The sequence below is a fragment of the Bos javanicus genome, chromosome 22 (assembly GCF_032452875.1).
Source record: "Bos javanicus breed banteng chromosome 22, ARS-OSU_banteng_1.0, whole genome shotgun sequence".
Taxonomy (NCBI): domain Eukaryota; kingdom Metazoa; phylum Chordata; class Mammalia; order Artiodactyla; family Bovidae; genus Bos; species Bos javanicus.
In genome coordinates, this window is record NC_083889.1 from 19,104,922 (window position 1) to 19,118,695 (window position 13,774).

General features: G+C 41.0%; 1 protein-coding gene across 3 annotated transcripts in view; it reads right to left on the reverse strand.

Moving 5' to 3' along the window:
* The window catches only part of GRM7 (glutamate metabotropic receptor 7), a 935,064-nt gene that overhangs the window by 459,682 nt on the left and 461,608 nt on the right, over positions 1-13,774 (reverse strand). For all 3 annotated transcript variants that reach the window (XR_009732459.1, XM_061396349.1, XM_061396348.1), the window contains exon 3: positions 3,467-3,608. Coding sequence is in view for 2 of the 3 variants with exons in the window: in XM_061396349.1 (XP_061252333.1) it covers positions 3,467-3,608 (142 nt within the window). In the remaining variant the exon portion in view is untranslated. The remainder of the gene's footprint in view (positions 1-3,466; positions 3,609-13,774) is intronic.

Here is a 13,774-nt window from a genome sequence, read left to right on the forward strand (position 1 = left end):
TAGGCATCATAGGTATTAGTAACAAATCTTTTAAGTGCCATGTACATGAAAATGAACACGGGGCCACCTTTATCAACATATGACATATTTTGAAATGCACAAAATATGTATGAAAATCATATATGAGATGATTAAGAGAAGTATGAGTTGACAAATCTGGAGCAAAAAAAAAAAGAGAAAGAGTCATGTCATAAAAACAAAGTGCCTTGAATAACTAAATCACAAAGTATGGCAGAAAATGCCCTAAGAGCAGCAGAATCAGTGTTTTGTAAGGAGACAAACACACATTTAAGGCGTGACAGAAATGGTTTCACGGAAAAGGGCATGTCTGAAAAACAGAATTTCAACAGGTAGAGAAGGAAAGAAGAAACACCACGAGCCAAGACCATGATGGAGGAGCTGTTAGGGTACCCTGATGTGTCAGTCATGCATCTTAGGTGGAGAACTGGGTGCATGAAGGTGGGGTCTACATGCAAAAACAGGACTGTATTTTATTTATTTATTTTTTTTACGGGTTGTAAATCATGTAATTTATTAGCTTAGTATACATTGATTTAGATTCTCCTTCCATGCTTCCAAATCAAACCACATATATCCTTGGTCCTCCTCAACACACAAATTGGTACAAAAAGTTAAGGAAGAAGGAGAAGGAATAACATATTTGAGGAATAATTTGCACATGATAGTTTTACTTTGTTGTTCAATTTCTAAGTCATATCCAACTCTTTGCAACTGCATGTACTGTACCATGCCAGGCTTCCTTGTCTTTCACTATCTCCTGGAGTTGGGTCAAAGTCATGTCCATTGAGTTGGTGATAGTATCTAACCATCTCATTCTCAGCTGCCCCCTTCTCCTTTTGCCTTCAGTCTTTCCCAGCATCATGATCTTTTCCAATGAGTTGACTCTTCGCATTAGGTGGCCAAAGTATTGGAGCTTTGGCATCAGTCTTTCTTTCTTTTTTTTTTGGAAACGAGAATATCTCTCAGCATTTTAAGGCAGGTTGTCCTATACAAGCCACTATTTGTAAGTTAAGCTTAAATTAAAGCATCATGAAGTTCAGAGAGAGAGGCTTGTACTTAAATAGCGGACACTGCCCTGGGCACTGCATACATTCATTCAGTGATGTGTACTGAGCGTCCATCACTAACCGAGCAATGTGCTAGGGGCTAAGGATATGAAAGGAAGTCAGAAGGGGCATCACCTCCATCTTAATGATGCATGCAGACTAGTGGAGAATATAGACTCCAGTTACATGATCCAAGAGTACAGAATGCCCTCAGTGACATTAACCATGCAACCAAGCTGTTATGACAAATTTTCCAAAGCTACACTGTTTGGAGACATCTTTCAGAAGCAACGCTACTGAGAGCACTGGAATGATGATGTGGGGAAGGGAAGCATTCCAGCAAGCGGGAAGAGAATGAGCAAAAGCCTGGGAAGGAAGAAACACAAGGGCGCCCTCACCTACAGTACACAAACCATGAGGGGGGCATGGAATGAAAGAAGGTTAGAAAAGTAGAAGTCCAGATTATCATAGTAAGAGTGCAAATGGATTTACTGATGGGAAAACTGAGACCTCAAAGAGCTGGAGAAGTAGGGTGTGGGATGGGACTTGCCCAAGGTGAGACAGTGGTCATAGCAAGAAAAAAAAAAAAGAAAACCTCAGGTATCTTGACTTGAAGTTTAATGCTCTTCTCATTTAATAGTCCTGCCACCCATGGTCAGAGCTCAGGGCTGAGAAGATGGGTGGACTCAGGGGAAGCATGGGGAACACACAAAGAAGGGAGACACAGGACTTGCTGACCTGTGGGGGCGTGGTAATGGCCTGGACCCTTCAACTTTGCCCTTGATATAAGATGTTCACTTTCAAATTAAATTAGTTATTATTTGAACTATAAGACAAAAAGTTAAAAAATCCAAACAGAGCTTTTCCATCTGCAGAGGTGTAAAGTGACACCACCTCTTTGGAAGACAATATTCACATTTAAGAAAGCACACATCTTTGTCCTGGAAGCTCCTTTTCCAGGAATTTATGTTTTAAATAGTTACTAATATAAAAAGTAATATATTTGTGTATTATTATTCGCATTATGTTAATGTATCCATACATTGTAAAGGGTGTGCACATTAATGTCATATTGTGGCACACACAGATTTGTGGAAAACAATGGTTACCACAAGGTAATTTATAATTGCACAAGAAGAAGTAAAAGTGAAGTCACTCAGTCGTGTCTGACTCTTTGTGACCCCATGGACTGTAGCCCACCAGGCTTCTCTGTCCATGGAATTTTCCAGGCAAGAGTACTGGAGTGGGTTGCCATTTCCTTCTCCAGGGGATCTTCCCGACCCAGGGATCGAACCCGGGTCTCCTGCATTGTAGGCAGATGCTTTACCATCTAAGCCACCAGGGAAGCCCCTAATAATCACACAATTCTGTAACCAAATGTCAGTCAGTAAGAGAGAGGATAGATAAATTACAGCAAATACATAAAATGAAATTCTGTGTGGCTGTTGAAAAGTACTGATGTTCGGAGACCTCCATGATGAAAGAGTAAGCCAAGGTGAGAGCAGGGGTAGAAGAAGATAATACACAGTGTTCTACCATTTGTGTAAAAATTCACACACTGCCTCTAGAAAAATACACAAATATTACAAAATACACAGTTGCATTACAAAATACAAGTTACAAAATACACAGTTATTATTCGCATCTGGAAAGGAGAACCTGTTAGCTAGAGGACAAAATGAATCCAACTTTTTTTCATTTCTAGATTTCTCAACACTTTTTGATTTTTTAAATCAGTGGTAATTACTGTTTGTTCTAAAAAAAAAAATGTTAAGGATTCAGGACGAAGGTGGCAGTGGTCAGGAAACAACACAGGGCAAATCTGTATTCTATAAACAATTTCAAAGGTTAGCACCCCATGGCTTGGCCAACAATGCAAGTCATGAGCTAAAAGGGAAAGTCAAGGTTGTACTCAGATTTTTGACGTCAAAGAGCATCAGGGTAAAGAGACAGAAGAAAAAGTGGACTGGAGAATGCAGACACATGACCAGCTTGGTTTTGAACATACAAAGTCCAAAGCAGAAGCAATACTTCCAGAAATATAAGGCATTTTTTCTTATACATTAGAAGAACTATTCTTTAGATAAAAGTCTGTCACATGCGTATATATATTTTTAGTAAAAGAACCTTTGCAAAGTCCAGTGGTTTTCTCCTTTTACAAGTAACTGAAAGCAGTTCTTTAGCAAATATGAGGGGGAAATTCATGGCAGCAACAGGCTGCTGCTTCCACGGTTCGCTCTGACTTCTTCTGTAGGGGTAGAAAGCACGAACGGACCTTGCCACCGTGTAATTAGCAATTTGATTCTATGTTATCTTCTCCCTTTCTGTGCCAGCACTCGATTCTTTCTGTCTCCTAAACTACAACATGCATGTTAATGAATTTCACCAGGCAGCCTTACTTGATATCCTCATCGTTGGCAAAAAGGACGACGGCCCTGGAGTTGGGGGTGTCCAGGAGCTGCTTGATAATTTTGTCAAAGTCAATAGTCCTGTCTTTGCGTTCCTGGGGGATTCTCACGGACTGGGCAATGCAGAGCCCACCTGTTCAAGAAAAGAAAGCAGAATGTCAATTAAGTTCCTGAAGAAATACCAAAGGAACCAGGGAAAGTAGACAGGGAGGAGAGAATTATGAATTCTGAGTACACAGCTCTTCCTTGGTGATCTTGCTGAATGAGGAAGGCTTAGGCTAGTAAGCTGAGTCCTGAGAGGTCATTCATACTTGGCATGCCTTCCATGGTATGGCATAGCCTCAAGGTACTTGGAAACAGCCAGGTATGCCCAGGAATACCAATGATAGTGATTCTGGGGAGGTAGGTTTAGGGAGACAAACTGGATGGGAGGCCTTTAAAATGAACATTATATGCTACAAGAAAACCACAGTCAGCTACAATACATATATTAAAGAAAAGTACTCTAAGAGATAAAACTCATGTCAATTTCTATTACTTTTCTGGTGTTTACAGTCTCATAATTTTCCTCCTTCATATCCATCTCAACTTTTCAAGCTCACAGACAATGGAAAAAATCAAAAAAATAAAACAACAATAAGAAAAAGATCAACTATTATAAATCACAGTAATGAATTTTTTTTGACTATATGCTATATACTCAGGCTACAAATAATGTGCTTTATGTATGTTACCTGATCTTAAAAACCTTAAAGGTGGTTAGCATTGCCCATTTCATGTTGGAAGAGAAGGGGATTAAATAAATCAGATAAGATCAGATCAGTCGCTCAGTCGTGTCTGACTCTTTGCGACCCCATGAATCGCAGCGTGCCAGGCCTCCCTGTCCATCACCAACTCCCGGAGTTCACTCAGACTCACGTCCGTCGAGTCAGTGATGCCAACCAGACATCTCATTCTCTATCGTCCCCTTCTCCTCCTGCCCCCAGTCCCTCCTAGCATCAGAGTCTTTTCCAATGAGTCAACTCTTCACATGAGGTGGCCAAAGTACTGGAGTTTCAGCTTTAGCATCATTCCTTCCAAAGCAATCCCAGGGCTGGTCTCCTTCAGAATGGACTGGTTGGATTCCTTGCAGTCCAAGGGACTCTCAAGAGTCTTCTCCAACACCACAGTTCAAAAGCATCAATTCTTCGGCGCTCAGCCTTCTTCACAGTCCAACTCTCACATCCATACATGACCATAGGAAAAACCATAGCCTTGACTAGACGGACCTTTGTTGGCAAAGTAATGTCTCTGCTTTTGAATATGCTATCTAGGTTGGTCATAACTTTCCTTCCAAGGAGTAAGCATCTTTTAATTTCATGGCTGCAGTCACCATCTGATTAAATAAATAAATAGATGTATTTACTGCAGACTTCTCAAGGCTGTCATGCTATCAATACGCAGCCATTTACGAAGCAACTGATATCCTCCTCACTACCCCAACTCTTGCTTAGTAGTTACTCCCTGATGTAGTGTTTTATACACCTTAAGAAAGGCTGGTATAGTCAAAAGGGGTAGAGAGGATATCTGGAGGTCAAGCCTCAAAGGTCATCCAATGGGCAGAAGGCCTAGGGGCAGAGACAAGAGGAAAGCTTTGTTCTCTTTGTAACCTGGAGATGCCCGTAACCAATGAGCTTATATCCAAAGCATGGACAACTGTGCGGATGCTACCAGGTTTCCATAAATATAGAAAAATATAAACTCTAATCCAGAAGTGAGCCTCCATTACATTTTAATCCATTGTACTTAATCAGTGTCAGCTGTCTGTAAGTGGCTCTCAACCTTCAGTGTGCTTGAAGTCACCAATGGTCCTATTAAGTACAGCAACACTGTCAGCCAACTTGACCTAATTGACATTTACAGAATAATCCCCAGGACAACAGAAGAATACACATTATTTTCAAGTGAAAATGGAACATTCATGAAGCTGGACCATCTTCTGGGTCATAAAAGAGAAAAATACCCTCAAATTTAAAAGAACCTTATGACCTCAGACCATAAGAGAATCAAACTAGAAATGAATAACACAGAGATAACAGGAAAATCTCCAGACACTTGGAAATTAAACAGCACACATTTAAATAACCCATGGGTCAAAGAGGAAGTACCAAGAAATTTTAAAATATCTCTAAATGAAAACTAAACTGTAACATCTCAGAATGTATAGATTATGGCTAGACTGATGTTTACAGGAAAATAGATATAATCAAACACTTAAGTTAGTAAAGAAGAAACACACAGAATCAGTAACCTAAGCTTCCACTTTAATAAATAAGACAAAGAAGAGTTAAATAACTCACCTCCCAAAAGGCAGAAAAGGCCACAATGGTATATTATTACATAACTCCTAAAATATCTTTTAAAAACAATGAAAATTTCAAATTCTGGAGAAGATGCAGAGTAACAGAAATGTTCACTCATCACTGGTAGAAACACACAATGGTACAAATAGTCTGGAAAACAGGTTGGCATTAAATGTTAAATATAGAGTTAACATATAAAGCAGTGGTTCCGAGGCTAGGTGCTTTTCCAAGTGAACTGAAAAGTTATGTTCACACAAATGTGCTCAAAATGTTTGTAGAAACTTTATTCCTAATCACTAAAACTGAAAACAATAAGACATCTGTTAACAGGTGAATGGATAAATGACCCATAGCCCATGCAGGTGATAGGAAATTTTTGAGCAACAAAAGGGAACTACTAATTCTCAGAAGAACATGAATGGTTCAAAAATGCATTTTGCTAAGTGAAAAGGTCAAACCAAAAAGAGTACATATTACATAATTCTACTCATATGACATTCCAGGGGGAAAAAAAAGCAAAATCATAGGGTTGGGAAACAGATTAGTGGATGTCCAGATTTAGGAGCTAGAGGAGGGGTTGACCACACAGGGACTGCACAAGGACCGCTGGGCAGTGCGTGCGGTCTGTATGGTATGGGATGCAGAAATCTACTCTATCCACTTGTTAAAACCCGAAGAACAACGTGTCACAACAACCGGACTTTACTGTATGCAAAATCAACCAAGATATTACGAGATGTGGACTGTGACAAATGAGATGAATGGCATTAAGAATGTTCCAGAGCGTTTCACTGAAGGGGATGGATGGAAGGGGAGTTGGCCTAAGCAACTTTTTAAAATAGTGTGCAACCAGCAACTAAGGATAAAGACAAGAACTGCACATAAAATGGTACTTGGATTTGTAAAATTTTCACAGGAGTTAGCAATACTGGAACAGCTTTCCGTACTCAAGGCGAACAAAACAGGAAATGAATTGTAGATAAGGGGAGGCAGGTTTCTCAGAGAGAGATAAAGAATTTATATATAAACAAGAATGTGGAAAGAATGGACCATGTGGTGTGAGGGAGAGTCAGATACAGTGTAAACTCATGGTTTATAGCGAGATCCTTCCATGGATGGGTCATTTTATACATAAATCCATGTACACATGGGTTATATACATATATACACATGGACCCTACTACTATCCGGTGAGAGAGTCTAGAAATAATGATACTCCACAGCAGCAAACACACCTGGTGATACTGGTTTTGAAATACCATCTTTCAACCAAAGGTCTTTTGGAGAAATGAGTGATTCTCAAGTTGAGGGGAAGCATATAAAAGACAATGTCAGGCAATAAGAAGTTCACAAAAGAGAAAAAATAAACAGTAAAGGGGGAGAGGTCAATACGACATAGGAACCAACTTAAGAGAGATCCCAGTGAACAAAGCTAGAATAATGTTAGCAACAAAATAAATAATGATGGTAATTAGTGACTATCCAAAAACTACAATACATGCTCGGGAATCCATACTATTAAAAATGACCAAGTCAATCAATAAATCGGAAAGATGGGATGAATCTTCTTCACAGAAAAATCCAAACTAACAAGTGTTGAAGGATAAGGAGAATTGAATAAGGAGGATAGACTATTACTGTTAGAGCATTAGAGGAAAAACTGCTGCATGCAAGGTCCACTGATGAATGCTAAAATAAGGATGGGAAACTCTAAGAAGACAGTGAACATTTATACAGCTTAAAAGAGTCTTGTTCCAAATGTTTACCAGTCATTCAGATAGTTTAAACATATGCCTACAACTTCTTTGATACTCTTCCTTTGAAGAGGTGGAGAATAATGTTTTTGCCCTTAAATGTAGTCTGGACTTAGTGCCTCACTTCTTAAGAATATGGCAAAGGAAAAAGAATAACTGAATAGTGGAGAAACCCACTGTAACTAGACCACTAAGTTAACATCACTAGTGCTAAGTCACCCTGAGAGGGTGTGATAAGGGTGGCCCCACTTGAATGTCATTCTTCCCCCAAATCCATAACTTTCATCTACCCATGAAAAAATGTCAGGAAGATCCAAATTGAGGGACATTCTACTTTTCAAAATTCCTGACTTGCACTTTTCAAAACTGTCAAGGTCACAAGACACAAGACTTAGACATGGGAAACTGGATTGGATCCTTGGACAGAAAAAAGACATTCATGCAAAAACTGGTGAAGTTTAAATAATGTCTGTAGTTAAGAGTATTTTTGCATTGTTGATTTCTCAATTGTGATAAACTAGTTATTTAAAGTATTAACATTTGTGAGATGGGTCTGTGGGAATTTTCTTTATAACTCTTTTATAAATTTAAAATTTCAAAGTAAAACTTAAATTTACATATATATATATATATGTGTGTGTGTGTATTTATATATATGTGTGTGCGTGCGCATGTCCCCTTCATGGATCACTGCTTTGTTGTGGCGAAGGGGCTTACATAATTCAATGAAGCTACTAGTCATGCCATGCAGAGTCACCCAAGATGGACAGGTCATAGCAGAGAGTTCTGACAAAACGTGATCCACTGGAGAAGGGAATGGCAAACCACCCTAGTATACTTGCCGTGAGAACCTCATGGACTGTATAAAAAGCCAAAAATATATGACACCAAACGATGAGTTCCCCAGGTCTGAAGGTGTTCACTATGCTACTGGGAAAGAGCTGAGGAGAATTACCAATAGCCCCAGAATGAATGAAGCAGCTGGGCCAAAGTGGATACAACCCTCAGTCATGGATGTGTCTGGGGATGAAAGAAAAGTCTGATGCTGCAAAGAACAGTAGTGTATAGAACTGGAATGTTAGGTCCATGAATCAAGGAAAACTGGACATGGTCAAGCAGGAGATGCTAAGAATAAACATCAACATCCTAGGAGTCAGCAAACTAAAATGGATGGGCATGGTCAAATTTCATTCAGATGAAGATTATATCTACCACTGTAGGCAAGAATACCATAGCAGAAACAAAGTAGCCCTCATAATCAACAAAAGAGTCTAAAATACAGTAGCGGAGTGCAACCTCAAAAATGACAGAATGATCTTAGTTTATTTCCAATACAAGCCATTCAAAATCATAGTAATCCAAGTCTATGCCCCTACCACCGATGCCAAATTAGCTGAAGGTGATCAGTTCTGTCAAGACCTAGAAGACCTCCTAGAACTAACACCTAAGAAAAGATGTTCTCTTCATCATCAGGGATTGGAATGCAAAAGTAGGAAGTCAAGATGTACCTGGAGTAATGGGCAAGTCCGGCCTTTGAGAACAAAATGAAGCAGGGTAAAGGTTAACTGAATTCTGCCAAAAGAATGCACTGGTCATAGCAAACACTGTTTTTCAACAACACGAGAGACGACTTTATACACGGACATTACCAAATGGTCAATACCAAAATCAAATTGATTATATTCTTGGCAGCCAAAGATGCAGAAGCTGTATACAGTCAGCAAAAACAAGACCTGAAGGTGACTGTGGCTCAGATCATCAGCTTCTCATAGCAAAATTCAGGCTTAAACCAAAGAAAACCAGGGAAAACAATAGGCCAGCCAGGTATGACTTAAATAAAATCCTGTACGAATTTGCAGCAGAGGTAATGAATAGGTTCAAGGGACTAGTCTAGTTCACAGTTTGCCTGAAGAACTATGGACAGAGGTCCATAATGCTGCACAGGAGGAGGTGAATAAAGCCATCCCAAAGGAAAAGCAAAGCAAGCAGGCAGAGTGTGGTTATCTGAGGAGGCTTTACAAAAAGTGGAAGAACAAAGAGAAGCGAAAAGCAAGGGAGAGAGGGAAAAATACCTCCAATTAAAAGCAGAGTTCCAAAACTTAGCTATAAGAGACACAAAAGCCTTCTTCAATGAACAATGCTTAATAATAGAAGAAATCAGCAAAAGGCAAAGACTAGAGATCTCCTCAGGAAAGTTGGAAACATCAAGAAAGCATTGCACACAAAGATGGACACGATAAAGGATAAAAATTGTAGAGACCTAGTAGACGCTGAACAGATCAAGAAGAGATGGAAAGAATATACAGAGGAACTGGATAAAGAAGATCTTAATGAACTGGATTACTATGATGGTGTGGTTAGTCACACAGAGCCAGACATTCTAGAGTGGGAAGTCAAGTGGGCCTTAAGGAGCACTGCTGTTAATACAGGTAGTGGATGCGATGAAATTCCAGCAGAACTATTCAGATCCCTAAAGAAGGATGCCATCAAGGTTTTGCATTCATTATGTCAGCAAATCTGGAAGACCCAGCAGTGGCCACAGGATTGGAAAAGGTCAATCCTCATTCCAATTCCCAAGAAGGGTAGTACCAAGGAATGTGCTAACCATCAGACAATTGCACTCATCTCCCAAGCTAGTTAAGTCATTCTTAAAATCTTGCATGTTAGGCCTCAGCATTATGTGAGCCAAGAACTTTCAGATGTTCAAGCTAGATTTAGAAAAGGAAGAGGAACTAGAGATCACATTGTCAACATTCACTGGATTATAGAGAAAGCAAGACAATTTCAGAAAAATGTCTATCTCTGTTTCATCACCTATGCTAAAGACTTTGACTGTGTGGATCATGACAAATTATGGAAAACTCTTAGAGAGATGGGAATACCAGACCGTCTAACTTGTCTTCTGGGTCAAGGAGCAACAGTTAGAACCCTGTACGGAACAACTGATTGGTTCAAGATCAAGAAAGAAATACAACAGGGCCGTCTGCTGTCACCCTGTTTATTTAACCTATACACTGAGCACATCATGAGAAATGCCGGGCTGGATGATTTACAAGCTGGACTCAAGACAGGCAGGAGAAACATCAACAACCTCAGATATGTGGATGATACCACTCTAATGGCAGAAAGTGAAAAGGAATTAAAGAGCCTCTTGATGAGGGTGAAGGACAAGAGTGAAAAAGTCGGCTTAAGACTAAATATTAAAACACACACACACAAAACAAAGCCAAACACTAAGATCATGGCATCCAGCCTCATCACCTCACGGCAAATGAAGGGAACAAGGTGGAAGTAGTGACAGAGATCCTCTTCTTGGGCTCCAAACTCACTGCGGATGGTGACTACAGCCATGAAATCAGAAAAGGATTGCATCTTGGTGGGAAAGCAATGACAAACCTAGACAATATGTTGAAAAGCAGAGACATCACTCTACCAACAAAGGTCCATATTGTCAAGTGGACAATATGGTCATTCCAGTGGTCATGCATAGTTTCGAGAGCTGGACCATAAAGAAGGCAGACCAACAAAGAATTGACACCTTTGAACTGTGGTGCTGGAGAAAACGCCCAAAATTCCCTTGGACAGCAAGGAGATCAAACCAGTCAATTTTAAGGGAGGTCAAACTTGAATATTCACTGGAAGTACTGATGCTTAAGTGCCAGTAGTTTGGGTCATCTGATGCAAACAGATGACTCACTGGAAAAGTCCCTGATGTTGGGAAAGATTGAGGGCAGAAGGAGAAGAAGGTGTCAGAGGATGAGATGGTTGGACGGCATCACCAATGCAAAGAACATGAACTTGGGCAAACTCCAAGAGATGGTGAGGGACAAGGAGGCCTGGCATGCTGAGGTCCATGGGGTCACAGAGAGTCGGACATGACTGGGTGACTAAACAACAACAAGTGTGTGTGTGTGTGTGTGTGTGTGTGTGTATCATCTGTTTATCTAACCAATCTATACCTACCTGACTGTCCATTCTTCTCTATAATGAATACTTATTTAGTAAGTAGTGAATCAGATGCAGGAATCTGAATTTTAAACTAGAGCTTTATCATGCTGGCTCAGATAGTAAAGAAACTGCCTGTAATGCAGAAGACGTGGGTTCAATCCCTGGGTCGGGAAGATCCCCTAGAGAAGGAAATGGCAACCCACTTCAGTACACTTGCCTGGAGAATCCCACGGACGGAGGAAGCTTGCAGGCTACAGTCACAAAGAGTCAGACACAACTGAGCAACTAACACACTTAGCTCAATGATTCTAATGTATCATTCGCCTCCAGAGGTTCTCATCAGCAGGTTTGGGTGAGGCCTGTGAATGTGCATTTCTAACAAGTCCCCAGGTGATACTGATACTACAGGTCAGGGACCGTATTTTGAGATCACTGGTCTAGGTGACATTGCTGCAGGTAGCCAGGGGATCAGATTCTGAGAAATATTCTCTTCAGTTCAGTTCAGTTCAGTCGCTCAGTCGTGTCTGACTCTTTGTGACCCCATGGACCCTCCAGGCTCCTCTGTCCATGAGGTTCTCCAGGTAAGTATACCAGAGTGGGCTGCCATTTCCTTCTCCAGGTCGCTTGGTGTTCAGTTCAGTCGCTCAGTCGTGTCCGACTCTTTGCGACCCCATGAATCGCAGCACGCCAGGCCTCCCTGTCCATTACCAACTCCCGGAGTTCACTCAGACTCACATCCACTGAGTCAGTGATGCCATCCAGCCATCTCATCCTCTGTCGTCCCCTTCTCCTCCTGCCCCCAATCCCTCCCAACATCAGAGTCTTTTCCAATGAGTCAACTCTTCGCATGAGGTGGCCAAAGTACTGGAGTTTCAGCTTTAGCATCATTCCTTCCAAAGAACACCCAGGACTGATCTCCTTTAGAATGGACTGGTTGGATCTCCTCTTAGGTATCTCCCAATTGGTTGTAGCCAGTTTAGATAGAATAAGAATTTACACATGGGTATCCTCACCAAAAATTTTTAGGGAACTCTTAGGGCTTCCCTGGTGGCTCTCATGGTAAAGAAATTTGCCTGCAATGCAGGAGACCTGGGTTTGATCCCTGAGTAGGAAAGATTCCCAGGAGAAGGGAATGCCAGTCCACCCCACTATTCTGGCCTCGTAAATCCCATGGACAGAGGAGCCTGGCAAGCTACAGTCCCTGGGGTCTCAAAGAGCAGGACATGACTGAATGACTAACACTTACTTACTTAGGATAGTGAGACAGAAAGAAGGGAGGGATGGATTGTTGCACTTTATCATAATGTTTCCACTGATGCAGAGAGAGAACTAGAGAAGTGTCCCTGGGTAATGGTGACTACAGTCTCAAGGCTGTAATGGCTCCAAATCTGGAAAATATCAGGCAGTAGAGATGGATGAAACCACGAGCAAAGTGTTCTGGGGCTGCTGTGGAAAAGAAATGGCCACTTTACCACCTTTTCAGCAGGAGAAGGGGAATAATTCTGGATGGAAAGTCAGCTTCTCATCAGGATTCATTTACAGCTGAGTGATTAAGCAAATCAGAGCAAACTCCATTTGGCACCATGATTAGTGGAGGGGCGGTCTGCACTTGTGGGTTTTGGGCTCAGCCAATTCACACTAGGGGAACCCATGCATGGAGTTTCATGACTGCAGAATTGAGAGGCTCACCCTGTCTTACAGAGAACTGCCCACAGTGAGTAAAATCAAACAACTCAACAGAGGAGAGACACTGGCTATTAATGTGGTAATGAGAATGGATGTGTTCATAAAGCTAAAATGTAAAATGCAAGGGAAATGGAAAAACAGAGGATGAGAGAGAAACATGCTGTTTTGATCATCTTCTCTTGGAAGACTTGAATGGTACCTGCTGGAAAAACAGTCATTTCATTTGCTCAGATCCACAGGAGAATGCGGCAGGATGAAAAACGTACGTATATCACACGTAGGTGACTTAAACCAAGCATCCAATTCAGACCAACCATGCCCTGCCAGAAATGGGCCACTTAGAGAAAACAATTCAGGTCTTGTGTGTGTGCCAGCAAGAAAGGAAGTGGTCTAACACACAGGCACACACGCACGCACACACATGCACTTCTGGCGTTTGAATATCAGTTACCTTATTTCTCATTCATGGTGATAACCCAGCACCCTGTGACATGTAGCCAATTTTTTCATCTTAAGCTACCACCCTATTGGATGCGAACGTTCTATGGTTTGTGTTCTAGCGTGATCGC